This window comes from Sebastes umbrosus, chromosome 10 (genome assembly GCF_015220745.1).
Source record: "Sebastes umbrosus isolate fSebUmb1 chromosome 10, fSebUmb1.pri, whole genome shotgun sequence".
NCBI classification, from domain to species: domain Eukaryota; kingdom Metazoa; phylum Chordata; class Actinopteri; order Perciformes; family Sebastidae; genus Sebastes; species Sebastes umbrosus.
The window spans coordinates 28,541,893-28,568,733 of NC_051278.1; the positions used below are offsets into that span (position 1 = coordinate 28,541,893).

The window sequence follows — 26,841 nt, forward strand, 5'->3', positions numbered from 1 at the left end:
ACCTAGGGAGCCACCTTCTATATATACGGTGTATAGACACTTAATGTGTCTAATATTATAGTTTGTAAAATGTGCCTCTTTGCTGACAGCAGACTTGTCCATGTCTGTGATTGGTCACCTGCTGCAAACAGCGCCCCCTGTAGGCCATGTGAGCGCTCATAAGCAGCGCGGTTGTTGTTAGTGTTAGTGAAGCCAGATAAAGAGAGGATAGCTGTTGACCTCTGTTAGTAGGACAGGCCCCCGTGTTTGAAGGCAGGTCTACAGGGAACCTACATAAAGGTTGGATGACGTCAGCAGCGGGTCCAGTCAGTCAGTAGAAAGCCCGCCTCTCCTCCTCTCGCCTCTCCTCCTCTCCTCCTCCTCCTCCTCCTCCTCCTCCCGCTGCTGTTGGCCCCTGAGCATCCTCCGGTAAGACTCCTCCGCCGCAGCGCTCTGGAGAACACATGCTGAGCTCTGAGCGCTCTGGTTCATCCTGCTCCATACAGACAGACTGACTGACTGCTGGGGAAGGTGTTTTTAAAGTTACTGAACCCATCCATCACTGCCACTTGTGTGTCTCTCCAGGACCTGTGATCCGTCCTGCTGCTGCTGCTGCTGCGGCTCCGGTTCGGGGACTAACACCATGGGGACATTAGATGCGCTCCGGCAGTTAAATGTCATCAAATGGCTCCGAGAAGAGAGACAGTCCAGGAAACTGAGTCTGGTCATTGTGTTCGTCGCTCTGCTGCTGGATAACATGCTGCTGACTGTAGTTGGTAGGTTGCCTTTCTCACCTCTCACACCTCTGCAAAGTTGTCTTATTTATTTATTTATTTATCTATAGCACAACAGGTAGTCCAGTTCTGTGTCCAGTTCTGTCCAAATATGCCCATCAGTTGCCTTTCGATTCTATCCTCAGAGATCAAAGCTCTCTGATGTGACTAAATGCCACATTGAGTAAAACTGTTCACATATAAAAATGATATGTCTAAAATATAGTAACTTACAAGTGACAGGTCACTAAACTGGAATATGTTTTTTTTATTTATTTATTTTTTATTAGATTTAGCTTTCTAATATTCTAATAATATCCGCTGGACGTTGTTCTCTATTAGAATGAGCTCAGTTCACATGTTAACCTCTCATCTGACGCTCACACATATTCAAGATTCCTTTATTGTCACTACACAGAGGACAGCGACATTTGAAGCAGTCCTGATGGATACAATCACACATAACAGACAGTATAAAAGATAAGATAAAAAAAACCTTTGTTCAATACAAGCTTAACCTAAAATACTTAATAAAAATAAGTAAATATATATATATAACTAGAATTGTTGACCCATTGATACAATATAGACAATACAATTACAATACGGTCAAAGTTATTGCACATTAATAAGAGCACATATTGCACATGTGTCAGTGGTGTAGTTGATAAATTACAAGAAATAATGTATCTGAAGATAAGGTGCGAATGTACTCTCTCTTAAGTCAACTGTGTATGTCCACCTGAGCAGAATGATAGAGTAACAATAGACCTGAGGCTATTACAGTAAGCGCCTATTGATAGTCATTCTGTTATTTTTCAATCATCATTTCCACACACACAATCCTTTCAATACCTTTAATGAGTTCCTAATTTACCCCTGAAAACACAGCATCATTTGCATTGATTATTCCTTTAAGACATATCATTATTAACGAGGAACTAAAATCATTTAAAGGTAGAAATGGATGGGCTCAGTTTTATAGGGTAAGAAGACTTGATGACTGAGACCAGCATCAACAGGTCACCGTTGTTTTCTCACAGTCTCTCACAAAATGTCGTCATGTTGTGTTAACATCTGCTAAAGGCAAAGTAAGTCTTTGCTGGATCACATAGTCCAGACAAGACATTCACCCATTCACCACTAACAACATCTCTATTATACACGTCCCTCCAGCTGTTGCTTATAGATCCTGAATTTAGACCAAATAAAGTCGATCACTAGTATGAAGCTGAACTGGAGGCACTTGATGCACAATTATTGGTTGCATTTAATCTTTGAAAATTACTTGCAGCCTCTAACCCTTGTTACTTTACAATCAATATTGTAGATCGTATATCATGTCCAGTGTCACAATCGTTCATATTATTTGGATATATGGATGACAGTGACAAATTCAACATAATGATTTCAGGATTTTTATTCTTTCGGTCTTTCTCTCACACACAAAATGTAAAAAATAATGTATAGTTATAGGTTTCCCATGTATATATATATATATATATATATATATATATATATATTTTTTTTTACTATGTCAATTTAATTTTTTACTGTCAATGCCGACATTCTGGCTATTACTTTATAATCTCTTAAGGCTATACGTGTTGTATTAATAACCAATAAAATCCTATTATAAAGAGGTGTTGATTGATAGGTTTGTCAGTCTATGAGAAGACTATAGCACATCAAACATTTATTTAAAGGGTGTGGCATCACTTATTGTTTTATTAAGTGTACCATGCTCCCATGCTCCCATGCTCCCATGCTATCTTGAGGAGGAAGAAGAAAGAATGTGAACACAATGTGCCTTTGTGAAAAAGTCAGCTTTCCACTGATTAAATGGATGTGTTTGTTATTCACCGTCTGTCATGGGAGGAAACAGAACCAGTTTCTGGAACACGGTCTAATCATTTTTTTGGACATGGATATACGGTAGTTTCATAAATTGTTTAATACACACAATTTTTTGTTCACATTTAGCGAATAATCCCAAAAAGTTAGATTGTTTTTCAATAGCAGCTGCTCTTTCTTGACCTGTTGTGTCTCACCAGATCACTGCTGCTTCCAGCTCATGAGCGTATTACTGCCTGTCTGCATCTCGTCATGTGCGCTGCTATATTAGTTCCTCCTACATAAATGAATGCCGGGGGTTTTGGGGGGGGCGCCCCGTGATGGCCTTACATAGATATATTCTGGGCTGAAGCACTGAATGATCAGCCCTAATGACGCCACTGGCTACACCATTCCATCAAAAGGAAATAATCTAGATGTAATCTTTTTTTGTGGCAGCAGTTTTGTCGTATTTCATTGCATTCGTCTCCCCCTCGCCTCTTTCTGCCCCGCTAGTTCCCATCATCCCCAGCTACCTGTACAACCTGGATGAGCCAACAGACGCGGTGCTGCAGAACAACACCCTGTCGCAGCCGAGTCCTCCGGCAGCCTTCCACAGCATTGTGTCCTTATACGACAACACCGTGAGGTCTTCGGGCTCCAACGCCACCACCACCACCACCACCGCCACAGCCAGGTCTACTGAGCCGGTCCCTACGCCCCCCGCTGCGGAGCTGCCGGCAAACTCCTCCGAATGTCCCGGGTCGACCAGCAAGCTGCTCAATGAGAATGTCAAAGTGGGACTGCTGTTCGCCTCCAAGGCCACCGTACAGCTGATTACCAACCCCTTCATAGGGCCGCTCACAAACAGGTAGCTTTTTGTCTCTCTGTGGATCCATTATTTACCCATGGGGCGGGGTGGGGGGTGGGGTGGGGGGTGGGGGGGTTTAGCTGGGGTTTTTGCAGGCAACCTGGAACATTATTGTAACCTTTGCAACAGCAGCTGGGAAATTTGTGTCAGAGAATGATGAGTAGAAGCAATCGTCACATAACGTACAGAAATCTTTGTGATTCTTATCTTAAACCACAAGATGCCACTTAATCTAGTTTATAAATAGGGCTCGAGCACAAAAGTGCGAGGAAACCTATTGTTTTTCTAAAGATAATTCTTTCCGCTGCGAGATCGTAATTTTGAGGCACTTAGGATGCACAAAAACTCACCAAAAATTAGAATAGGCATCAGAACTGGCGAAAATTGAAAAGTTCTGTAGTGATTGGGCTTGGGCGCCAGCGTGCTCCATAGTTTGGACAAAGTTGATCCTATATTCATGAAATTTGGTAGGCACATCCTGCTCATTATTTCAGACATATTTCTCATTGGTTTTCATTAGCTCCGCCCACCCGGAGGTTGGCCATCTTGTGCGTTTTTCATGTATTTTATGCATACTTTTACCTAGAGAATTTATCGGATTCGCGTCAAATTCGGGTGGTATAACCCTCAAACTAATGTGACGTTACATTTTTAAGGAATTTTTGATCGCTCGAACGGTGATGTCACAGGTCATGTGAGAAGACGCCTCATTTTACCACTTTACAGGTATGGAACTTTACGATACTCCTCCTAGAGGATTCAAGAGATCCATCTCAAAGTCGGGCAGCAGAATCTCAACACCTTCACGATGCAAATCTGTGAAGCTTTTGTGTTTTTCGCGAAACGGCGTTTTTGTGGCGGCGCGGCAAATTTCGATGTTTCGACGTGACAAAGGAGGCTCTTGTAACTTGACTTTACGTAGTCCAATATGCCCCAAATTTCACAAGCTGGATAAGAGTCCAGGCCTGAAGACATATACGTGCCATTATGAGTGATAGTGATAGCGCCACCTACAGGAAACAGGAAGCTGTTGTAAATTGACTGTACACTGTCCAATCTGCACCAAACTTGACATGTTTTATAAGAGTCTTTAGTGCCATGCGCCAAACGCAGAAAATACCCTCTAACTGTTGCGTGCAGCGTCCGACTTTCATGGAAATGCACGGCAGCGGGTACCCCTGACGGGCGCAAAGGGCTCGTTCAACGCTGCTTGCAGCTTTAATCCAGTTTACATTCTCAATCATGAAGTCACAGACAACATGAAGATAGATCACTGGGTTAAACCAATTTTTTAGGATGTATAATGTTTGACACAACACTGAATTGTGATGTAAACGCCCAGCAGATTTCTCAGACATACCATTACAGCTGCAATAGACAATTATTTTGTTATCATCTATGAATCCACTGATTATTTTCTTGATTACTTGATTAACTGGTTTGCAAATGTCAGGGATAAAATATGTTGCCACAGTTTCCTGCGTAGAATTCTGACTTGGGAGAGAGGAAATGATTCCATTTAAAGCAGAATGACAAAAGACAGAGCAAGGGTACAAACAGGCTTCCTTTCAGCTAGCCCCGGGCCAAAATTGTGGTTCAGATTTGTCTTAGTGTTTTGGAAAGCAAGCCAGAGATCAACACAGGACAACATCTATGGTCTTATCTAATTCAACACCCAGCACAAAGACTCCCTTCTCGAGCTGTATAGGAACACCAAACGCTACATGTGGTAAACATGTTGGTTTAATGTCATGTCAGCTTCAACAGATCACATCCAACAGAACCAAATACAGCGCAATTCCTGATTACGTGTGCTTGCATGTGTGTGCATGTGCATTTGTCTGTTTTCATGCATGGATAGCTGGATGAGTTACTGAGCGTGATAGGCTGTGACACATGCCAATCAGCGAAACACCTTCCAAAATATACTTGTCTTAGAGCCTCGAACGCCATTAAGGAAAAAAATCTATTCTCATGATCACACCAAGACAGGCCCTAATAAATACAATTTGTTATTGAGACCAAAACAGAGCTAAAATGACTTTCTTTTGTTAAGTGACCAGAAACACGACTTCAAATGAATGTGGCTGCAGGATGTGTAAATTGGTTATTGTTTGCTAACACATTAGTCATAATAACTTTATATTAATATGTCAGATGTTACATTTAAGGCTTAGTTTGTTGCCTCCAAAAAAATTATAAATAATAATGCTGCTTTAATGAATGACCGGTGTTGCAGCCAGCTCTATATTAGAAGTGTCATGACATAACTTCTGTTGTGATTTTGGTGCTATATAAATAAAATTGACTTGACTTGCTGCCGTCATAGAAGGGCATTGTAGGTTCAACAGTACATTATAAAGCTGATTCTTTTAGCTGACATTAAAGAAACAGCATTTGGACGCCATGATACACTGAACGTTTCCACTTGATACGGGTCTATTTTGCGATTCTGCTGGGTTGGGTCGGCAGCACACGGCACATTAAGGCAGGTTTTATGAAATATTTAGAGACACTGTGATGATTTATTTTGTTATATCGCTGTAATAAAAACCTTTATTGTGTATGAAGGAGCTCACTGGCTGCCTAACATGTTCTCTTAGTTGTCTCTCTTTTTTTTTTTTTAAATGCGCTTAATTTAGTTTAGTTGATTAATTTCTTGGAGGAAAACTTAACGTTATAACGTGGGGCCCAAAAGAATTCTGAAGATTAAAAGCCACCAGTTGGAAGATTTGAGCAGAACGTGAGCTAAATGTTTATAGGGGAGAGGGGAGAAGCGTGGATGCTTCCAACATTACAGGCACTCACCTCAAAAGCAATATTTAGTGTCTCAGATGAGCACTCAGATATGCTGTAATTGAGGCAAGGAACATTACCGGTTGTTAGTCACCTTCCCTTCCTGACAGAGGACAATGCAAGGCAAGTCAAGCATGTCAGGTATCTACGGGGGAATACAACAGCTCTGACGTGCGTGGCAGCTTTTACCATTTTAATGAAAGAACATGTTGTCATCCTCCTCTGGTTAAAATGTCAGGCTAACAGTTGTAACTGGCAAGAACGTGTCATGCAAATACAGAATTTCTACAATGAGACATGTATTTGCTATGCAGTTTATTTTTATTTTTTATCATTTGGGCTTTCAGGTAATGATTTGGTATTACTACATGCTTGTGATACGTTTTGACACTTCATACACAGTTGGAGACAATCTACATCCTTCATACCTGTCCTGGTTGACCATAGCAACAGTGTCTTCAAACTGACAACGGATTTCACTCATTATTCTTATGCATATGTACAGCATTATCAACCTAACCAGCAGTCCTCCACAACTTCTCACATTGATTTTTTTTAGGTATCACTGCTTAATAATAATATGCTGAAAAGAAGGAATGTCAACTTTGAAACATTTATTTCATCTGTATCTGTGTAGAAATCTCAAACTAAATATATGCTTACTGTACAAATGCGGTCTGTCTTTTTTCTCTTTGTCCCTTCAGAATAGGATACCAACTTCCCATATTCGCTGGCTTCTGTATCATGTTCGTCTCTACTATCAGTAAGTTCCATCCAAAGTTTTCGTCATGATCAGAACATTTGAATGCTCGCACCGTGCCTGATGTTTCTTTCTCTATATTCCTGTCAAGTGTTTGCCTTCTCATCGAGCTACGCTCTGCTGTTTCTGGCCAGATCGATGCAAGGTGTGGGCTCCTCCTGCTCATCTGTGGCTGGTAAGATCTCCTTCTCTCTATTCCCGTGTAATGCTTATATCCAGTCCAGGTTCTGAAATTAATTTTTTTCACTTCCTGCCACTGTGGCAGACAAGTATTTTTTTTTGTCTGCCACTCAGAAATTGTATTTGCCACTTTTGAAATCTCTGCGCTAAATGAAGGAATACCATTTTAAATCTGATGTCATTCAATGTTCCATATATTTTACACAAAAATGACATGCATGGTAAATTACAGTGTTCAAATTACACAGTAGCTTCTGGGGCAGGGAGGGTACTGTACACAGTTCTGTACTTTACTTTGTTATCGTCATCTATAGTGGTTGTTTGCATAAAAACACACAATTCAAATGATTATGATTATTTAAATATTTGCTTCGATTAAAAAAATCTTGGCAAGCTGCTTAGAGCTAGTTTTAGGAAGTTAAACAGGTCATAATTCTCTCACTAATATTTATTTTATATTACTGTGAAAACATCTCCTTCTAACAACTGGATTTATTCAAGTTTCTTGACAAAAAAGTAATTTTACGAGATTACATTTGAACACATCATGATAACGTTGTAATTTACCTTCACCCAATAGTCATTTTTCCTGAGCAGACTTTGAACACCTCATAATAATAACTTAATGGCACCTCCGTTAACGTTAGTAGCTCCGTTATTTAGCCAAGCAGGACTGTGCTGCCCACCGGCTGCTTACAGCTAAAGTTACTAACTCTACCCCTGCTGATTTCAACACAGATTTGTTGTTTATCAGGGAAAAAATAGGGTGCGTCCCCTCAGGTTTAGTAGCACCATGCTGTTGAGCGCTTTTTTTTCTCTCCGCCGTGTCTCCGGTCCAAAACAAACTGAAACATGAAACAGCGTGTGTATGCATCATTGTGCATGCGTAACTGTCTGAAAGCATCAATAAGAGGAATCGATAGACACGGAGGCATGAGATGCCAAGAAAGCGGACAACTAGGAACCCGTTCTCTACTCCCATCACTAGCGGTTTCCCTGCCTGCCAAAGTGGCGGGTGTCCTGATGATTTCACCCGCCACTGCCAACAATTTACTTGCATTTGGCGGGTGCTAATTTCAGACCTTGATCCAGTCAGTCTTATTGGCTCTTGGTGTTACTGGTATTAGTGCTGCATTATGGGTTGTTTGTAGCCTAGATGTTGCCAGGCTAGACAAGAGGTGGAGACCCAGTCCTGTCATCCAATGGAAACAGTGTCGAGTTCCCAGGAGGGACGGCAAGTTGCTTTCTTTGATGCTACAAAAGCAGCTCTTTTGAAGGGGCTCTATGTAAGAATCAACAGTGACACCTGTGGCCATTATGTTGACACCAGTCAGCGTCCTGTTGCTCGCACTACGTAGACGTGAGCGAGCATTGATCGAAACAGTGAGGCGACACAGGAGACTGAATGTGATTGACGGGTAAAACCACAATATCACTATATAATTCACGTTTGGCAGTAATGTTGGCTTACCTGTCCAATAGGAATTTTAAACAGTTCGGGGTCCGTTTTGATACCCAAAACCAAATGAAGGTCCCTCCATGAATCGAAGGCCCGGCTGATGTTGATCCTAGTTTCCCCACCGACGTCGGTCACATAACTGTTTTGCAAGACGGGCTTCACTAGATATGACTTTGCTGGAGTTTGTGTTGGAGACTGAGTTGTGGTGGGGGCTGGTCGTTTGTTGGCGTTAGCTGACTCCATTTGTAACCGAACTGTTTACATGCTATGGTTGCACGCTGTTAGCCCTGTAGTGGACCTGAAAATAAAGGCACTCACAAACGTGCATGTCACATCCAGATCTAGATTTTCCCGGAAAAAATGTGCCGCATTCTTCACATTAATAGCAGTCTACAGGCTGATAGAGGAAACCCAGAAAGTCGCGGACCTCATTTTTTAGGTTAGGTTACAACCTATTCACACACTGGCAATAAAAAAACTTAAATACGTTTAAAAAATTACATACAGTCCCTTTAATGGTGTTTTTGTCTCTGTCACACAGGACTTCAACGTTAGCAGACTTTTGTCTGTAGGATAACAGTGAAGCACCACTCCAAAACCTAAATACTGTTGGTGTGGTAGGACTGAAGGAAATACTAAATTAGCTTACTCTGTATTATTGCAGGGGGGAGGGGGAGAGTCTCTCTGTTGTTGAACACCACGGTCGCTGCGGCAATGCTCATTCATAGAACACAACAAATACGGTTGCTTCATTAGTCGAGGTGTTGGTAACCGGCAGCGTGAGTTTGATCTCAGAATCTGAGGCTGAAATGCACAAACCTGCCTGCTGCTTGTGTGTAAGCCCTGTCCATGCATAATTGTGTGACCTTTTATATTGAGGTGTGTTTCCGTAGGCAGGCTTGTGAACCTTACATCTGTATCCTCCCCCCTTGTGTTCAACACAGAATGACATTGTCACTGTCGCGGAGCGGGTACTGCGTTTTTTAAATTTTTTTTATTCTAAGGCAGTGTTGAATTAGTCAGATACCTTCCATAGTAAAAAAGAAATATCAATATTTGTCTTTAGTATGTTAGGTATGAAATAAAACAAATACACTAGGCTAACGTTTGTTCAGTAAAGTGATCATTTTGGAAGATGTTGTTTGAGGTCCTGTTGGATTGTATTGCATTATACAGAGTATCTGTTATTCAGCTTCCCCACACTGATAGAAAACACCAGTCATACTTTATAGTATATATCTCTCTCTATATATATATATAGAGATATATATATCTCTATATATATATAAACTGGAAAAACAAAGTTCGGAAACTTCTGTTTGGTCGATTATTTCTCTGTTGTTACAATGCTAATTGGCATTGTATTTTACATTGTTGGAAAGCCTGTTTATTTACCTTCGCAATGATGTCCAACTTGTAAGGATCATGCATTTGTGGGATGAGCAGCACAGTTGATTATGTGGGTAGCGCCCAAGAGATATTGCTCCGTCAATGGTAAACAGTGTATTCTCATGTTGGTATTGACTCTTGTTTTGAGTTGTTTGGTGGATGATTGAACTCTCTATCAGTAACAAGGAACAAACAAGACATATTGGCAATTTTACACTTTATTCATTTAATACACCGTCAGGAGCCTCAGTAGCGGGTGAAAGATCCATATGCAGCCACAACAGCCTGGCACCTCCTCCTCATGCTGGTCACCAACCTGGTCACACGTTGCTGTGGGACGGCGTTCCATTCCTCAACCAGGATTGGTTGCAGGTCAGCCAGTGTGGTTGTGTTGGTCACTCTAACATGTACAGCACGCCCAAGCTGATCCCACAAGTGTCGAATTGGGTTGAGGTCTGGACTCTTGGCAGGCCGTTCCATTCTCTCTACTCCCACATTGTGGAGGTAGTCTGTGATAACCCTGGCTCTGTGGGGGCGAGCGTTGTCATCTTGGAGGACGAAGTTAGGTCCCAGATTTCTGGAGATATGGGATCGCCACTGGCTGCAGAATCTCATCCCGATATCTCACTGCATTGAGATGGCCTTCAATGATGACAAGCCTTGTTTTGCCAGTGAGGGAGATGCCGCCCCACACCATGACACTGCCCCCACCAAAAGCTGTTACTCCATCGGTGCAACATTCAGCATAGCGTTCTCCGCGTCGTCTCCATACTTTGACCCTGCCTTCCAACCTTCGCAGACAGAACCTGGACTCATCACTGAACATGACATTCCCCCACATGTTCAGGTTCCATTGTCTGTGTCTGACGGTGAAGGGCAGTCATTGCAGGCTTCCTAGTAGCCTTAGGAGAATACACTGTTTGCTATTGGCAGAGCATTTTGGCAAATTTTTCTTGGGCGCTCCCCACATAATCAGCAGTGCTGCGCATCCCACAAACGCATGATCCTTACAAGTTGGACATCATTGCGAAGGTAAATAAACAGGCTTTCCAACAATGTAAAATACAATGCCAATTAGCATTGAAACAACAGAGAAATAATCGACCAAACACAAGTTTCCGAACTTTGTTTTTCCAGTAGTATATATCTATATATATGTTCTTATCATGGCTCTTAAGGTCGGATTAACGTCTGTCCTAGACCATGAAACTATTTGCCATCGATTATATCATATCCTCTGGAATTAAACTGAGGACATCCTGTACCTCTCCCTTGTATTGTCAATATCACTGATTCAACACTATCTTCCACTATTATCCAATACACTATTTTTTTCCTACTTTTGGTATCAAAGGAAGCGGCATACTTCTTGCTATAATAGCCTCAGTTAATCCTGACCACAGAGAGTATTCCAGCCCGGTCGCACAGCAGTTTGTAAAATAGTCACGAAATTGAATATATTGATTCATGTACGTAGACATGAATTTCACATTTTTTTGTGATGGACAGCAAAAAAATCAATTTGTATGTAATCCACGTAATTGTGAACCGGGAAGTATAAAGAGCGGCGAAAACCCAAGTTGATTTATTTGCCACATAACTTCCGTACTTAAGTTATGGCACTTCCAGGGTTATTTTAAGCCAAACCACCATCTTTTCCTAAACCTAACTAAGTAGGTTTGTTGCCTAAGCCTAACCAAGTCAATCTTTTCCTAAGCCTAACAGCAATATACATATATACTGTATATATACTTTGTTGCCTAAGCCTAACCAACTTGATCTTTTCCTAAGCCTAACTGAGTAGTTTTATTTTGAAAAAACTGGAGCGGAAATTGACACGTGCATCACGCATTGTTGAAAGTTGTGACTATTTCACGATCTGCCGTGAGACTGTGTTTTGTGTTCAGTTGAAAGCTTTGTATGGATTGATTATGGAATTGGAAAAGGCCCAAATGCAAGGTGTTGTAAAAGGAAGGCTGTTGCGATCAGGACCCAAATGCAGGCACAGACTCAGAGTGTAGAGTAAATTAAGGATTTATTGTAGGGACCAAGGGCGATGAGGATGGTGAGAGGTTGAAGAGGAGCAGCGGAGGAAGAGGGTGGCAGGGCTGAGCTGAGCTGAGCTGAGCTGAGCTGAGCTGGGCTGGGCTGGGCAGGCTGATGAGAGTGAGAGCTTGGCTGGTGCGATAGCCCGGGGTTATGGTAGCAAGCTGGTGAGGCAGGCAGGGGTCTCGGAAGGTAATGATCCTCCTGGAGACGAAAGGAAACAGGGTGAGTTCAGGTAAATCAAACAGCACGACGAAATAATTTTGATTGTATGAAACATAGCGGCCGAGAACGACAAACAACAAGCAACAACGAGCTGGCGAAGAGTGAGTTAAGATCCAGGGTTGATATACTGCAGAGTGATGAGCTTGATGGGAGGCAGGTGTGGGTAATCAGCAGTAAGTGGATATTATATAATGCCAATAGGTGTATTGAGGTCCTGCAATGATGATACAATCTAGCGTCACAATGCGCCAGTTCCATAATCAACAATGGCTTATTTATTGTTTGTTGTCAGTCAGTCAGTATTCACCCACTGACCGCCTGTCTCACCCAGCTCTAAAGGGTAACAAATACGATGGTAAGATAAGGAAATGACATGTATGCAAGCCCTATATTGCTCCTGCTCCATGCCAAATAATAGAAGCATGCATCCTCAGCCAACTTAACTGGCAACATGTGGGTCTATAGCAATCCTCCCTGCACTGCTCAGATGGGGTTTAAAAAGAAGGGAAATACAAATGAACCCAAATGTAATCATAAATAAAAGAAGCAGTGACTGATATGCCCAACTCCCATCCATGTCATATGAACACCAACCAAGCACCGCCCACCAGTCGGAGCACAGCCAATAGGAACGCTCCCTCTTAGGCCACTTGTATGTGGGTCATTTGCTGTAAAAATGAACTGATTCTACTTCGTTAGAAATAAGAAAGTCATCATCAATGACAAATAGTAATTCTTGTATAACCCTGTATCAGTAACGGTTGTCCGCATGAACAAGTGGTCTGTATTGCAGGATCTGTTCATCTGTGTTTTCAGGGATGGGAATGCTTGCGAGTGTGTACACAGATGATGAGGAGAGAGGTCACGCCATTGGGATCGCTCTGGGAGGTCTGGCTTTGGGAGTGTTAGGTATGTATACATATGCATATACTTCTGTCACATAAACTAAACAACAGTTGCCCCTGTTGAGCTATTACATATTTATTTATATTTTGTATTAATATATTTTTGCAAGTAAATGATACCACAGATGAATGTTTGTGTGCTTAATCTGAAAACAACAATAACAACAACAGCAACAACAGCCATAACATATTGTCTAAAGTTGCACAAGGCAAGATTCTTAGCTAAACACGTCCACATCTGTTCAGAACAGGAAAAAAATTGATTGGTTGATTAAATGCTGTAGCTTCTAGCTATTTGCATATATACCTAAACAAAACTGAAAGGGCCCATATTGTAAAAAGGGAGGTTTTCATGTCTTTTATTATTACAAAGCAGGTTTAAGTGATATATAAATACTGTGAAAGTATCAAAATGCTCAATCCACAGTTAAAAATACACAGCCCGTATTCAGAAACTGTGCGTTTGAAACAAGCCGTCAGGATTTCTGTACATTTGTGATGTCACAAATCTACAATATTTAGACAGTTTCACAGTTTTAAACGTAAACATTCTAAATGTGTTCCAGTTTATTTCCTGTCGCAGTGTATGTGAATGACATCAGCTGACAGGAAGTAAACATGGATCCCAAGCTGTTTCCTAGCAACGCAATTCCATTGCCATGCCGTTGAAAGGCGCTGAAACGGAGCGTTTCTGATAGAGGGCGAATACAGGTATATTCAGACAGACAGTATGAGAAAAATAATGTGTTATTTGAACATTAAAGCATGTAAACATGTTCTAGTAGAAACCCGAAATACAAGCATGAACCTGCAGATGAGCATGATCTGTCCCCTTTTAAGAAACCATAAAACTGTGACCAAAGACATACAAACTTGACATTCTTAAACCAGTAAGTGTAAGTTAGTAAAATGTTTGGGGCTTAATAGGACCAATTCATGAAACTTGGATGATTTTTACCCCCACATTTTTGTACACAAATAAGAACATGTAGTTTGACAACTCTTGATTTGTGTGGTTATGTTCGACTTCCTCGTCAACAAGCTTTTCTCGGGGTCGTAACATAATTTAGGGGCTCGTCCAGGAAACTTGGATGAATTTTACCCCCACATGTATTTCATGGTTTTAGAATATATTCCATGCAAATAGCTCATTTTGAATCAAGTTTTTCATAACGAACCTGATGCAGTTGTTGTAGCAACAGGAGCTGTCTCTTTAGGGGGGAAAGCTGCAGTGATTTACAACGTTGATCCCTCCACAACTGACCATCCAGTGTGTCCTCCACAGTTGGACCTCCATTCGGCAGTGTGATGTACGAGTTTGTTGGGAAGACCGCTCCTTTCCTTATTCTGGCTTTCCTGGCTTTGTTTGATGGAGGTACAGTTACATTGTTTCTTACATCCAAACCAATAATAGTCTCTCTGGCACCTATAATTTCATATGCTTTTGAAATACTATCTATTCTTTTAGATATCAAAGGCTTACATTCAGTTGATTCACTGTCTTCACAGCTCTGCAGCTCATTGTTCTTCAGCCCACCAAGGTGGAACCAGAGGTGAGTTTGTTTGCCTCGATAATTCATTTCCAAGAGGTTATGTTAACTTTGTTAAGATGATCTCATTTGCAGAACACTTTAAAGGCTATTTTTATGGCATCTTTTCTTAATTGGATAGTACATGCAGGAAGAGTGGAGAGAAACAGAGGAGTGGATGACATGCAACAAAACATCCATGGCTTATGGATTCCATTTACTGCATATTGAACCTTTACCTTAAAACTAGTGCAGTCATTTACAGTGCCTGACATTATCTTGAGCCAGCAAGGACACTCAGGGACAATCTTATATTCAGGATAGAACCTTCAATTCTGCAGTTCATTTTAAGCAAAAGTTAAAATTACTGACTTAAAACTGTATAAGCACACAAAATCTGAATTACGGCCAACAAACGGGACTGTCAGACCACTGACTGGCTCTTCTCTTTGACCTGTGGAGTTGAAGGATATCATTTACTATGGCTACCAAGAGGCATATGGCAACAGCCAATTAGAAGGTTATCTGAAAAAAGTATGAGGAAATGAGCATTGACAAGAGGACATTTTCTGACAACAGAGTCCATAAGTTGTAACCAATGGCGCCATAATGCACGGGCTTACCGGGGCTGACGCACCCGGCCCCGAGTACCAGGGGCCTCACGAGACGCAAGCTTAAAAAAAATTTAATATCAGAATATCAGGGTTCTCCCTGCCATTATAAGGCTGGACGAGCCAACGCACGCTAATGCACAGGGAGGGGGGTGTAATGTAATGGTGAGTTTAATATTCTATTTATTGATTGGGGGTGCGTGTGACCGCAACAAATAAAGTTGAACTGGTCTCCAATGACGTGGTGGAACGTCAGCCAATCCAAACTTTTGGCTTCACTTTGTTCCGTTTTGCTATTTAACGACGTAACTATTGTGGCGGTACTGGGGCTATGACCCCAGCCAGGAAGAGGTGCCAGGTTGGCCTTTTTTCCAACCACGCAAAAATAAATGAAATTAACTCAATCCGTATGTAATTGAAAAAATTCTTAATGAAATAATGCCTCAGTTATAATGAATAATTGCCTCTTAAATCTTAATTAACAAGTACTCAAAATAACATGCCAGTTCTTTAAGGGCATGAACATTTTCACTTAGATTTTAGAAATGTTACAGAGGGTTGAGTCTGTCTTTGGAATACTGACTGTTCTTCTTACATTTTTCTTCTTAGACTTATTGTTCTAATTATTTATTCATAGTTTTTGTAAATAGGTGTGTTTGGTAACCTTTCATAGCTGCCCACTGGAAACGAATAATATAATCTTTGGACAGTTTGTGTATCCAATGGTATTATCCCATTAAATGGTGTTACAAATATTATCCATTAGTGAATTCAGTCAGTGCTATGACACCCAAACCCTAGATTAGTTCTCAAAGATGATATTTCACTGGGATGAGGAGGTTGTCTTAATGGTAATGGTAATAGTATGTGCAAACATACAAAGGATAAGAGATTTGTAACCTGAGACTTTTACAGGTGGGTTTGTTGAGAGCTACAGTATAAGCTTGTTTTGTATTTCATATAGGATGTTGTTATTGTGTCTTTGTCCTCCACAGAGTCAGAAGGGGACCCCGCTGCTGACACTAATGAAGGATCCATACATTATAATCGCAGCCGGTAAGAAAATAATAGCAGCACAGTAGATGTGAGGAAACCTAATGTCACCCCACTTAGGAGAAGCATCAGTGGGATATTGCCTTTTATAGTGGTGGTGGGAAAAGAGCAGGAAGAGAAATTGACCCAGATCTTGTTTTTTTTTGTCTATTGGACGTGTCAGCCAAACACAAAGCCAACAATTGATTTGCTGGTTCCAGTGAAGGAATATGGCTTGGGATTGTGTTGTGAAGTGAGTGTTACATGTTAAAGAGGGTCATCTATCATCTACAGTATATAGAAATAAAAAACACTGTGGACAGCACATAGTGTGTTTTGTTTGTGTACATTGTGTGTGTGTGTGTAAATCAACTAAGAGCACTGGCTTAAGAAATTAAACAGCTGTGTTTCAAGCTCAGTTTAGTTGCAACTACACTGATCAGCCATAACATTAAGACCACTGACAGGTGAAGGGAATAACATTGATTATCTCGTTACAATGGCACCTGGCAGTGGGTGGGATATATTTGACAGCAAGTGAACATTTTCGAACTTTGAACTTTGTGTTGGAAGCAGAAAAAATGAGAAAGCGTAAGGATGTGAGCGACTTTGACAAGGGCCACATTGTGACGGCCAGATGACTGGGTCAGAGCATCTCCAGAACTGCAGCTCTTGTGGGATGTTCACGGTCTGCAGTGGTCAGGACCTACCAAAAGTGGTCCAAGGAAGGAAAACTGGTGAACCAGCTAAAGGGTCAAACCCAAGGCTCATTGATGCACGTGGGGAGCGAAGGCTAGCCCGTGTTGTCAGATCCAATAGAAGAGCTACTGTAGCTCAAACTGCTGAAAATGTTAATGCCGGTTCCGATAGAAAGATGTCAGAACACACAGTGCATCACAGTTTGTTGTGTATGGGGCTGCATAGCCGCAGACCGGTCAGGGTACCCACGCTGACCTAATGTTGTGGCTGATCAGTGTAAGTTTTTCAAGTTTAAGATAACAGTGTTTACTTGAGGGGGAACCGGAGGGTGGGTGCTACGCTTCCACTACGTTGTCAGCTATAACCGCTGTATGAGAGCAGTGCAGAGTGGTGGCTGTGAGTTTGCCTGTGGGGCACACTCACATGCACTAAAAGCACAGAGAAGCTCGGATAACAACACACACAGAGGGAGAGAAACTTCATTCTCTGCTCAGGTAGACATTACTCCATTATATTGTTACATAGACAATAGTTCTGCTGTTCTGTGTGCTGCTCTATTAATGCTGTGGATATCGAATTTAGCACCTTCAACTAGCAAATCAAATTGAGTGTACGTACTGTAACAAAGCAAGGCTTGACTCAACCACCCATGATGTCATCCCTACTGCTGCAGAGAAAGGAGTTCTAAGAAAAACAGCCTTGAGGTGCCATCTTGTTTTATCATGCAAATGATATATAATAATGACAACAAGCATAGTTTTTTCACAGTTGAACAAAATGACTAACTCTCCCTGCAGGGGCTTACATCCATGAATAGCAACAAATACTGTCTTAAAGTCTTACTCTAGATCACCAGAGAGACACAATCCCAAGATTTTAGAGGTGTGTTTCGGGCCATGGCTAGGAATTAGGGAATAAATGTGGTCACTATATGGTCGGGTAATACAAGTCTATGTGGCAGGAAAATTGCAATTGTGTTTAAGTTAGCCTTTCCCATCACGTCAATTACTGTGACAACACAGTAACAAAGTAAGCAAGCTGTGTTGTGTCTATGTGCAGGCGGATGGAGGTTGGAGGGGTAAAAAATAAGCACCAAAGAACTAAAAAAAAAAAAAACATAATTGACACTGTGTCCACTTATCCTCAATTTTCCTCCCCAGGTGCCATTTGTTTTGGAAATATGGCCATCGCCATGTTGGAGCCAACGCTGCCGATCTGGATGATGGAGACCATGTGTGCCAGGAAATGGCAGCTAGGTATTTACAAAGCTCTGTTCAGTACTCACTCAGAAAATACACATTATGCACAAACAGTATGCACACACAGTATATGTCCGTTGTCCTTAGGGCAAATAAATGTTCACAGTCCTTCAAATAATTTGGGGCAGTCATTTTAATATACAGTTTTTGTGGTACAAGGGCGTAGGCTTGATTAGTAATAGTGACTCTTGTTTGATTGTGTAAAATGTCTCCTGATAGCCTTCCGCTACCAACATCTCTGAAACTGCTGAGGTGAGCTGGAACACTAGTCACAGTTCATCAAGTTCGTAGTGAAAATGAAAACTGAGCCAAACAGATTTCAACAAAAACGAGGATCAGTCGAAAAAGAAAAAGAAAGAAAATATAAAGTATATAAAGTAAATATATACGCAAACACTGTTAAATTACACACATCGAAATGGCATTGTTCATCACGTTTCGAGGGAAACATATTTTCTTCCAGATTACGTTTATGTGTTTTGACACATCACAAATACGTTTCTAATCACAGTCCGCGGAAGTCCACGTAGGGAGGAGGTCGGGGTGGATGAGTGGATCAAACAAACATAGGGCCGCTGTTTGCGTCCTGTGTAAAACCAGGTCAACATTCACTTATTATTACTTTTATTATTATTATTATTACATACATATTTACCTTACAATACGGACAGAAAACTGTAAGTATTTCACTTTTCTGAAAAAATTATTAAAAAAACCTGTATCCACATTTTCATTGGCTCTCTGTTGCTGAGAGTAAATGTCTCATTTACATTATATATACATACATTTTTTTACTTAGTGACTTGACGTAGTGCAAAAGTGCCACTCCTTTATCCTGCTAGATATTTTCTATACAGAGGCTTCCTGCAGCCTCTGGTGTTATTAGTTTGCTCCAGTTGGTTGTATATGAAGTCTAGGTCAGATAAAAAAGGACGAGTGGGGAACAGGATATTAGGGTGTCATGTGCTGGCAGGTGGAAAGCACAAAGTCTTCATTACAGACAATGGAAGATGTACAGCAGCTCAGTGATGAGGCACTGATAGAGATCTGCTTATCTTGGAAAGCCTGCCCACACCTTCAGTCTCTCATCTCTTTGTGTGTGTTGTCTGTCTGTGGCTCAGGCGTCGCTTTCTTACCGGCATCCATCTCCTACCTTATTGGAACCTACATCTTTGGCTCGTTGGCGCACAAGATGGGGAGGTAGGGAAAGAAATTATCCTTATCTATCCTCTCTCTCTTCCTCTCTCTGTGGATGTGATATCTGTTTCTGCTCTTCTAAATGAGTTTTTAGTGTTTGTGAGGCTGGCTTTATTGATGATAAAGGTTCCATACAGTGTGGGGGAGTTGTGTATGTATAACGTATAGGTGTCTTGTGAAAGATGGATAATATGTGAATAGTTTCTGATACGTTCCCCTCCGTTTAAGGTCCAGGGGATGGAGGGAGTAACAAAATAAATTTGTAAAACTGGGAATGAGAGGACTGGCAACAAGATTGTGTGAAAAATAGTCATACAATTTATTAACAAAAACATATGATAAAAAAAATGTACAAACAGCAAATGAAAACTACTCTCTAACAGAAAGCGGGAGGTAAGTACACAACTAAATAAATATGGCAGTAACCAATAATAAAACACTCAAATTAAAGCTACTGCTTAAAAAGTGCAGCGCAAAACAACCCGAAGGTTAAAGCTACTGCTTCACAGAGGAGGGCGGCACCTGAGAAGACAGAGTAGAGGGCACAAAAAACACAACATACATGCAACCCAGCACGGCACGTAACAGTTTCAAAGACTATGAAATTGAATAAATAACCTTATTGCTTTAATAGAGCAATTACAGTTTACTTATTATATTTTATAAATTTGTTTTTTGGGGCCTTGATGCATATGAGATTTGCTCCATTTCATAAAGTTCCCATACTTTTTGAATCCAAATGCTGTATGATGGAGGGTCAGGTTTCAATCACCTAATTGTAAGTCACTTAATGGTGGCCACTAATCATCCACACCTGCCTTTTTACAAAACAAAACATGGCCAGTACTCCCTCAGATATCGTGGCCTACAAATATGGAACACCAAAATACATGTTATCAAGAGCTCGTTATCCTTAGAACATTTTAAAAGGAAATTATCATCACATTTAATTAATGATGTCTAATTATCTTTTGATGTGTGTTTTTTTTATGTATTTCATTGTTTTTATTGGATTGTTTTCCACGATTTGGTTTGTTTTTCTGCTCATTTTGTGTGCTTCTTCTTGTTGTTGTTTAACTTTTGTTGTATTCTTTAAAATGATGTTAGTTTAGTTCTTTCTTCATTTTTTGTTATTGTTTTTTTCTCCTGGGGTTGGGGGGAGGTCCTTTGTATAAGATATATACACATTTCTTTTTTTCTTTTTTTACTTTTTACTATTGACTGGATTTTGTGCAGTTTTATGTGTGTGCAATTAAATTAAATTAAATTAAATTAAATTAAATTAAATTAAATTAAATTAAATTAAATTAAATTGAATTAATGTAACACATTTTAGCTCTTCCCCCACAGCTTTCTTAAATTACACTAAGGACTACATCACAAAATATATGACATTTTTCCATTGTTCCACCACAAACATAGGACTTAGTGCAGTGCTAATTGGTGGTTCTTACACAGACAATAACATGGGTCTTTCCATGTAAGAAATCGCAGCATTTGAAGTTTACCTGAAAGGAAAGGGGGAATGTTTGGAATGGTGAGGGGAATTTCAGCCTTATTTCTGGCAAGTCATGATGGTGATTTCCAGTTACATTAGAACCCCATCGGTGTCCCCTATTTCCTTCTTTTTCATCAAACTATTACCTCACCTCTTCATTACATTACATACCACTGGCCACAATAATAAATACCCATTGCTTATAGAGATATGTTACCTAAACTTGTAAAACATTCCCAGCTGTTAAGTCATATCTTTGATATATTGTTGATATCGGGTTGGGAAGAGTTTACACAACTCTGTTTACTTAAAAATATATATGTTTTTTAAGCAAAACATAATGAGGTTTTAATATTCAACCTATGTAGATAAAGATCTGTTACACGCACGTAAAACAAACTCACATCCTTCTCTAACTTTAAGCAGAGATTATTGTGGTCGATTGGCATGTGAGTGTTTTAGATTAGATAACACTGACCGTGTCTTCTCTCCCTCACAGATGGCTTTGTGCTCTCATCGGAATAACGCTGGTTGGAATCAGTGTAATATGTGTAAGTATGAGGGAGACAATTATACCATTAGTGTGAATTTCAGATATCACCTATGGGATATCTGGGCACCGGTGGGTCACTGAAGATGTTAAAATGGAGCAGAAATGTTGCTGTTTAAAATCAACTGAGTTCTAAAGAAGATTTATAGGGTGTGCAATCATATCTAATAACTTATATACATTTTAAGATTCATCAGTCCCAAAATATTTCACATTCCTCAGCCTGTAGACCCACACCAGTAGATCCACTACATGCATTTTCTCAAAGGTTTTCATGGACAACAAAGCATTGAGAGGGTTGGATCCAGTGTTTTCCTCTCAGGGTTTCTATGGTAAAAAAACAACAACACCCTAATTGCCCAGATCATCGAGATGTTCTGTCTGTTCCACATCTCATCAGTCTCCAAATCTCATTCTGCCAGAGTCTAAGTTCCTCCCAATGAATATAACTCTAAAATCAAAATGCTGCCAGCATCTCTCCCCAATGGAAAATGTTTGTTGTTTACATTACCATGTAATACAAAGGAATAAATTAAAGTTGAATAAACAGATTAATATATTTTCTGATATTCTGTCTGTCTGTTGTAGGTTCCGTTTGCAACAAACATCTATGGTCTGATTGTTCCAAACTTTGGTGTTGGTTTTGCTATTGGTAAGTCTGCTAAATGTGATACTATGCTAAACATACTGTAGTTGCTTAACATATATGTACCCCGCTGAGCGTTTAAGACCTTTTTTTTTTTTTTTTGGTGTGTTACAGGCATGGTGGACTCCTCTATGATGCCTATAATGGGTTACCTGGTGGACCTACGTCATGTGTCTGTTTATGGAAGTGTGTATGCCATTGCTGATGTGGCTTTCTGCATGGGATTTGCTTTAGGTAAGTAGGAACCACGTTAACCACGCTAACACCTTAGCAATAATATAGACTATTAAACTACAGGTCATGATACCTCTAAAGTGAATTTGAAAAAGCAACAGAGATTGTCCAATCCCCAGAAATCTTTGGCTCATGATGTATGTCCAAATGAAATTCTAGTGTCATTGTTCAGCCCTAATTCACACAGTCTTTACACAGAAACTACCATATGTGTTTCCAGGTAATCTCCAGGTAATTAAGAAGAAAAGCATTATTCAATTTAAACTAACATATAATATGTTATTCCAGTTATTGTTCCTTTGGTTATTATGCCTGATTCGTGGTTATTATTCAGAAAGTACCATATGTGTTTCCCTGCAAATGGTTGTGGTACTTGGCATCTAGGTTTAAGTAATGTAACCATGACATCAAAGTTACTGTGAGGAACTTTTAACTGGTTATGAAACAGTCTGCCACGGGGGTCCAATTCCAGCAAAACCAGACGGTTCACCAGAAACTCCTAAAGGTGCTAAATTCGATATTCGGAGCATTAAAATGGCAGCAAACAACTATTAGACATGTAAAGATATATGTCTACCTGAGCAGAGAATGAAGTCTCTCTCCCTCTGCGTGTGTTTTAATCAGAGCTTTTCTGTGCTTTTAGTGCATGTTAGTGCATGTGACCGTGCCCCAATGGCTAGCTAATGGCAGCACTGCTCTCATACAGCGTTTACAGTCGTCTTGGAAGCATAGCGCCCACCCTCTGGTTCCCCCCAGCACTGTTGCAGTTGTTTGCACTGTTCGTGCTGTTAGCAGTGTTAGATGCGAGCCACTGTCGAAGCAAAATATTTCAGGCCTTGGGCCAAATGATGTCTAGAAAACCTTGATCAACTTTCTACAAAAATCTATGTTCAGGATGTCAAAAAGTCAACGCAGGATACTCAAATAACTCTCTGGAGATGTTCAAGTGAGTTGCAAGAAGCAAAGTTTTTATTGTGTCCTATCAAGACAGTAACACAACAAAACCCGAGCCTGAATCCGGAACAGACTGAAAAACAAGTTCAGCAAACACAGTCTTATATATACAACTTCGAGGAGCCTTGAGAAAGGGGCTCTTCCTTTTGGGCGTAATTTACCAGTGGTGTCGTTTTTATTGGTGTCAGGTATACGAAGTCATGCTTGTCGTATTCAATCGAATTAAGTCATCCTAATTTGCCTCTGGTATGTTGGAGACAGTTAAGTGTCTGTTTTTTTTTTTATAATACCTGTCACCTGAGGTCTGTACTACGAAGCAGGATTTGGCGTTAGCGAGGTAACTTCAGGGTTAAGTCTTTAGGGTTTTCTGTCCTACGAAGGTGGATCACTTCTTACTGGGGTAGATCGCCATGGTAACTTATGCTGAACAGCTAACCTGCTCCGGAGCAGGTTATGTTCCAGATAAGAGGTCAACTCGTATAAAAGCAACGCTTACTGACCAATCAGAGCTCTGTGCGGTGATTGTATGATAATATTACACACATACGAAGAAGTTTAAGTCATAATCCAGGCTATAAACAACACAGTTTAAACTGACAAATGCAGGACGGACAGCTGGATTTATGCTGTGGGTGTTTACCTCTTTGTGTTATGTTTTTATATATTTTCTTTTTTACTTGTTTTTGAGTCCATTTCACACGGCCTGAGAGGGGGGCGCAGCTGAAAGAAGGTTGAATTAGTCATACACTCCACACTTTAGACACAGGGTATAAAGACATGTAATCCATTCATCCATTGCACTCCTAATAGGTATTTATATCTAGACGACTATATCAGACTTTTGAGTATTCCGTTAAATTAATAAATCTGTTAATTTGGCAGCTTCAACTGTGTTACTTTTAGTCTGATTAAGTGATTAACTTCTTTGTATTTGTCCAATGTAGTTTGCTCTTCCTTTTGTAAAATGTGCCGCTCTGCCTGTCTGTCTGCAAGTCTGTGGACTTGTCCATGTTTGCGATTGGTCAGATGCTGCAAACACCGCCTCGGTCATGTGAATGCGCTGAAATCCAGATGGAGAAACCCTGGGTTGATTTACAGAGTTGATAACCAGCGTTGTAGGACCGCTTAGCGGGATGTCGTTTGTTAGGGTTAGTGAAGCCAGATAACGAGAAGATACCCTGGGTATGTTGAACTCACTTCGTAGTACAGGCCTCTGGTGTCGGACTTAACCTTACTTCTGATGTCTCGACCTGATGTAAGGCACATTTGACTATCAGCTGGGTTTTAACAAGGTCTCTTGTTCAGTCCATAGTCCAACTTATCAAGTTGTGCTGTGGCCATGCAAATGGGAAGGTTGAGGTCAGGTTGGAGACACACACACAGAAGGTGAACAGTATGTTGGCTGGGATTACAACATAACATTCAACAATGGTTTTATACCTTTATGATCAAATATTCTCTATCATTGGTTAACATATTTCTATAAGTTCCCATGAGACCCAGGCCGTATCCATTGCCATATTTAGTATAAAATTGACGCAGAATATTTGGAATGATGATTTCCTATTGATTACCCCACTATTACCCTGTTTTTTAAAATATTGTACAAAATATTACCCCACGTCCATATTACCCGAAGTACTACTATCTAATTGAAAATATTTAAAAATGACATTATCCCATTTTTGTTTATCCTGATATAACCTTATTATTCCATCCATCCATTGTCTACTGCTTATCCGGGAGCGGGTCACAGGGGCAGCAGACTTAGCAGGGAATTCCAGTCGTCCATCTCCTGAGCAACATCTTGAAGCTCTTCCTGGGGGAACCCGAGGCGTTCCCAGGCCAGAAGAGATACAGTATATAATCTCTCTACCCCGGAGCCTCTTACCAGTTGGACATGCCCGGAAAACCTCCAAAGGGAGGCATCCCGATCAGATGGCCGAACCACCTCAGCTGACCCTTTTGACACGGAGCAGTGACTCTACTCTGAGCTCCCTCCGGATATCTGAGCTCCTCACCCTATCTCTAAGGCTGAGCCCAGCCACCCTACCAAAGATCCTCATTTCAGCCGCTTATATCCGCGATCTCATTCTTTCGGTCACTACCCAAAGCTCATGACCATAGGTGAGGGTCGGAACGTAGATGGACTGGTAAATCGAGAGCTTTGCCTTCCGGCTCAGCTCCCTTTTCACCACAACAGTCCGGTACAGTGCCCGCACAACTACAGACGCTGCACCGAACACTCGGTTGTAAATCTCCCCAGTGCGCGCTGAAGGTCACTGTCTGATGAAGCCAACAGAACCACATCATCTGCAAAGAGAGAGATACCGTCCATGAAATTCACAAACAGAATCAGTGACAAGGGACAACCCTGGTGAAGGCCAACACCTACTGGAAATGTGTTTGACTATAGAGTATATGGACACAGCTCTCACTTTGGCTATACAAGTGTAATAACCTCATTTACATCAGTTATTTTGCATTTCTCTGTCATCTTAAATATGTGGGTTATTGCCAATTATTGATAAGATGCATAACTCTTATTATATCTTAAGCAGATAAGTAAAAAATAAAACAGAGTTTATTTTCCAACGAAGAGGAAAAACGCAAGCAGGAGGGCAGGGAGTTGGCTGGCTCGTGGCAACGAGAGAATGGAACACGAGGACTGAGCACATGGGATATCTCAACCACTTGAGACGTGGAAGCAGGATCAGCAGCGAGGCACACCGGATGCAGCTGCAGCAACAGCCCTTCAGGCCCAACCGGTACCCGCCTGCTTTTTTTCCAGAGACCCTCTGAGCCAACCAATCCCGAAAGGCCTCCTTCTTCAGCTTGACGGCCTCTTTCCTGGTGGACACCAGCGGGTTCTTAGTTTGCCTCCACGACAGGCACCGACAACCTTCCTACCACAACTCCTAGCAGCCGCTTCGACATTGGAGGTTTTGAATATGGCCCACTCAGATTCAATATCCTTGAATTGAAGACCTTGTGGACAAGAGCCCCAGCCAAATGTTCCCAGTTCACCCGTACTACACGTTTGGGCTTTCCAGGTCTGTCCGACAGTCTCCCCCACCATCTGATCCAACTCACCATCAGGTGGTGATAAGTTGACAGCTCTGCTCTTCTCTTCACCCGAGTGTCCAAGACATACGGCCGCAGATCTGATGATACGACCACAAAGTCGATCATTGATCTTTGGCTTTGGTTTTTTTCTGGTACCAAGTACACTTATGAACTTCCCTATGCTCAAACACGGTGTTATGGCCAATCCAATAACAAACATAGTCACACTGACAACACAGCTCCCAGGGCCAATGGAGCACACAATGCCTTCCATCCCCTCTCCTCTGAGCAGAATGACCTATTGTTACCCCATAATTACCATGTTATTACTGACATTACATGACTACCTG

General features: G+C 41.0%; 1 protein-coding gene across 2 annotated transcripts in view; it reads left to right on the plus strand.

The window, feature by feature from the left end:
* Positions 1-414: 414 nt before the first annotated feature.
* slc18a2 (solute carrier family 18 member 2) overlaps positions 415-26,841 on the plus strand; it is a 31,130-nt gene continuing 4,703 nt past the window's right edge. For both annotated transcript variants that reach the window (XM_037783003.1, XM_037783004.1), the window contains exons 1-13: positions 415-755; positions 3,102-3,456; positions 6,957-7,015; positions 7,104-7,187; positions 13,128-13,220; positions 14,502-14,591; positions 14,726-14,769; positions 16,352-16,412; positions 18,248-18,343; positions 19,468-19,546; positions 21,541-21,592; positions 22,180-22,243; positions 22,352-22,471. In XM_037783003.1, coding sequence (XP_037638931.1) covers positions 623-755; positions 3,102-3,456; positions 6,957-7,015; positions 7,104-7,187; positions 13,128-13,220; positions 14,502-14,591; positions 14,726-14,769; positions 16,352-16,412; positions 18,248-18,343; positions 19,468-19,546; positions 21,541-21,592; positions 22,180-22,243; positions 22,352-22,471 — 1,330 coding nt within the window. In that variant the 5' untranslated portion in view covers positions 415-622. The remainder of the gene's footprint in view (positions 756-3,101; positions 3,457-6,956; positions 7,016-7,103; positions 7,188-13,127; positions 13,221-14,501; positions 14,592-14,725; positions 14,770-16,351; positions 16,413-18,247; positions 18,344-19,467; positions 19,547-21,540; positions 21,593-22,179; positions 22,244-22,351; positions 22,472-26,841) is intronic.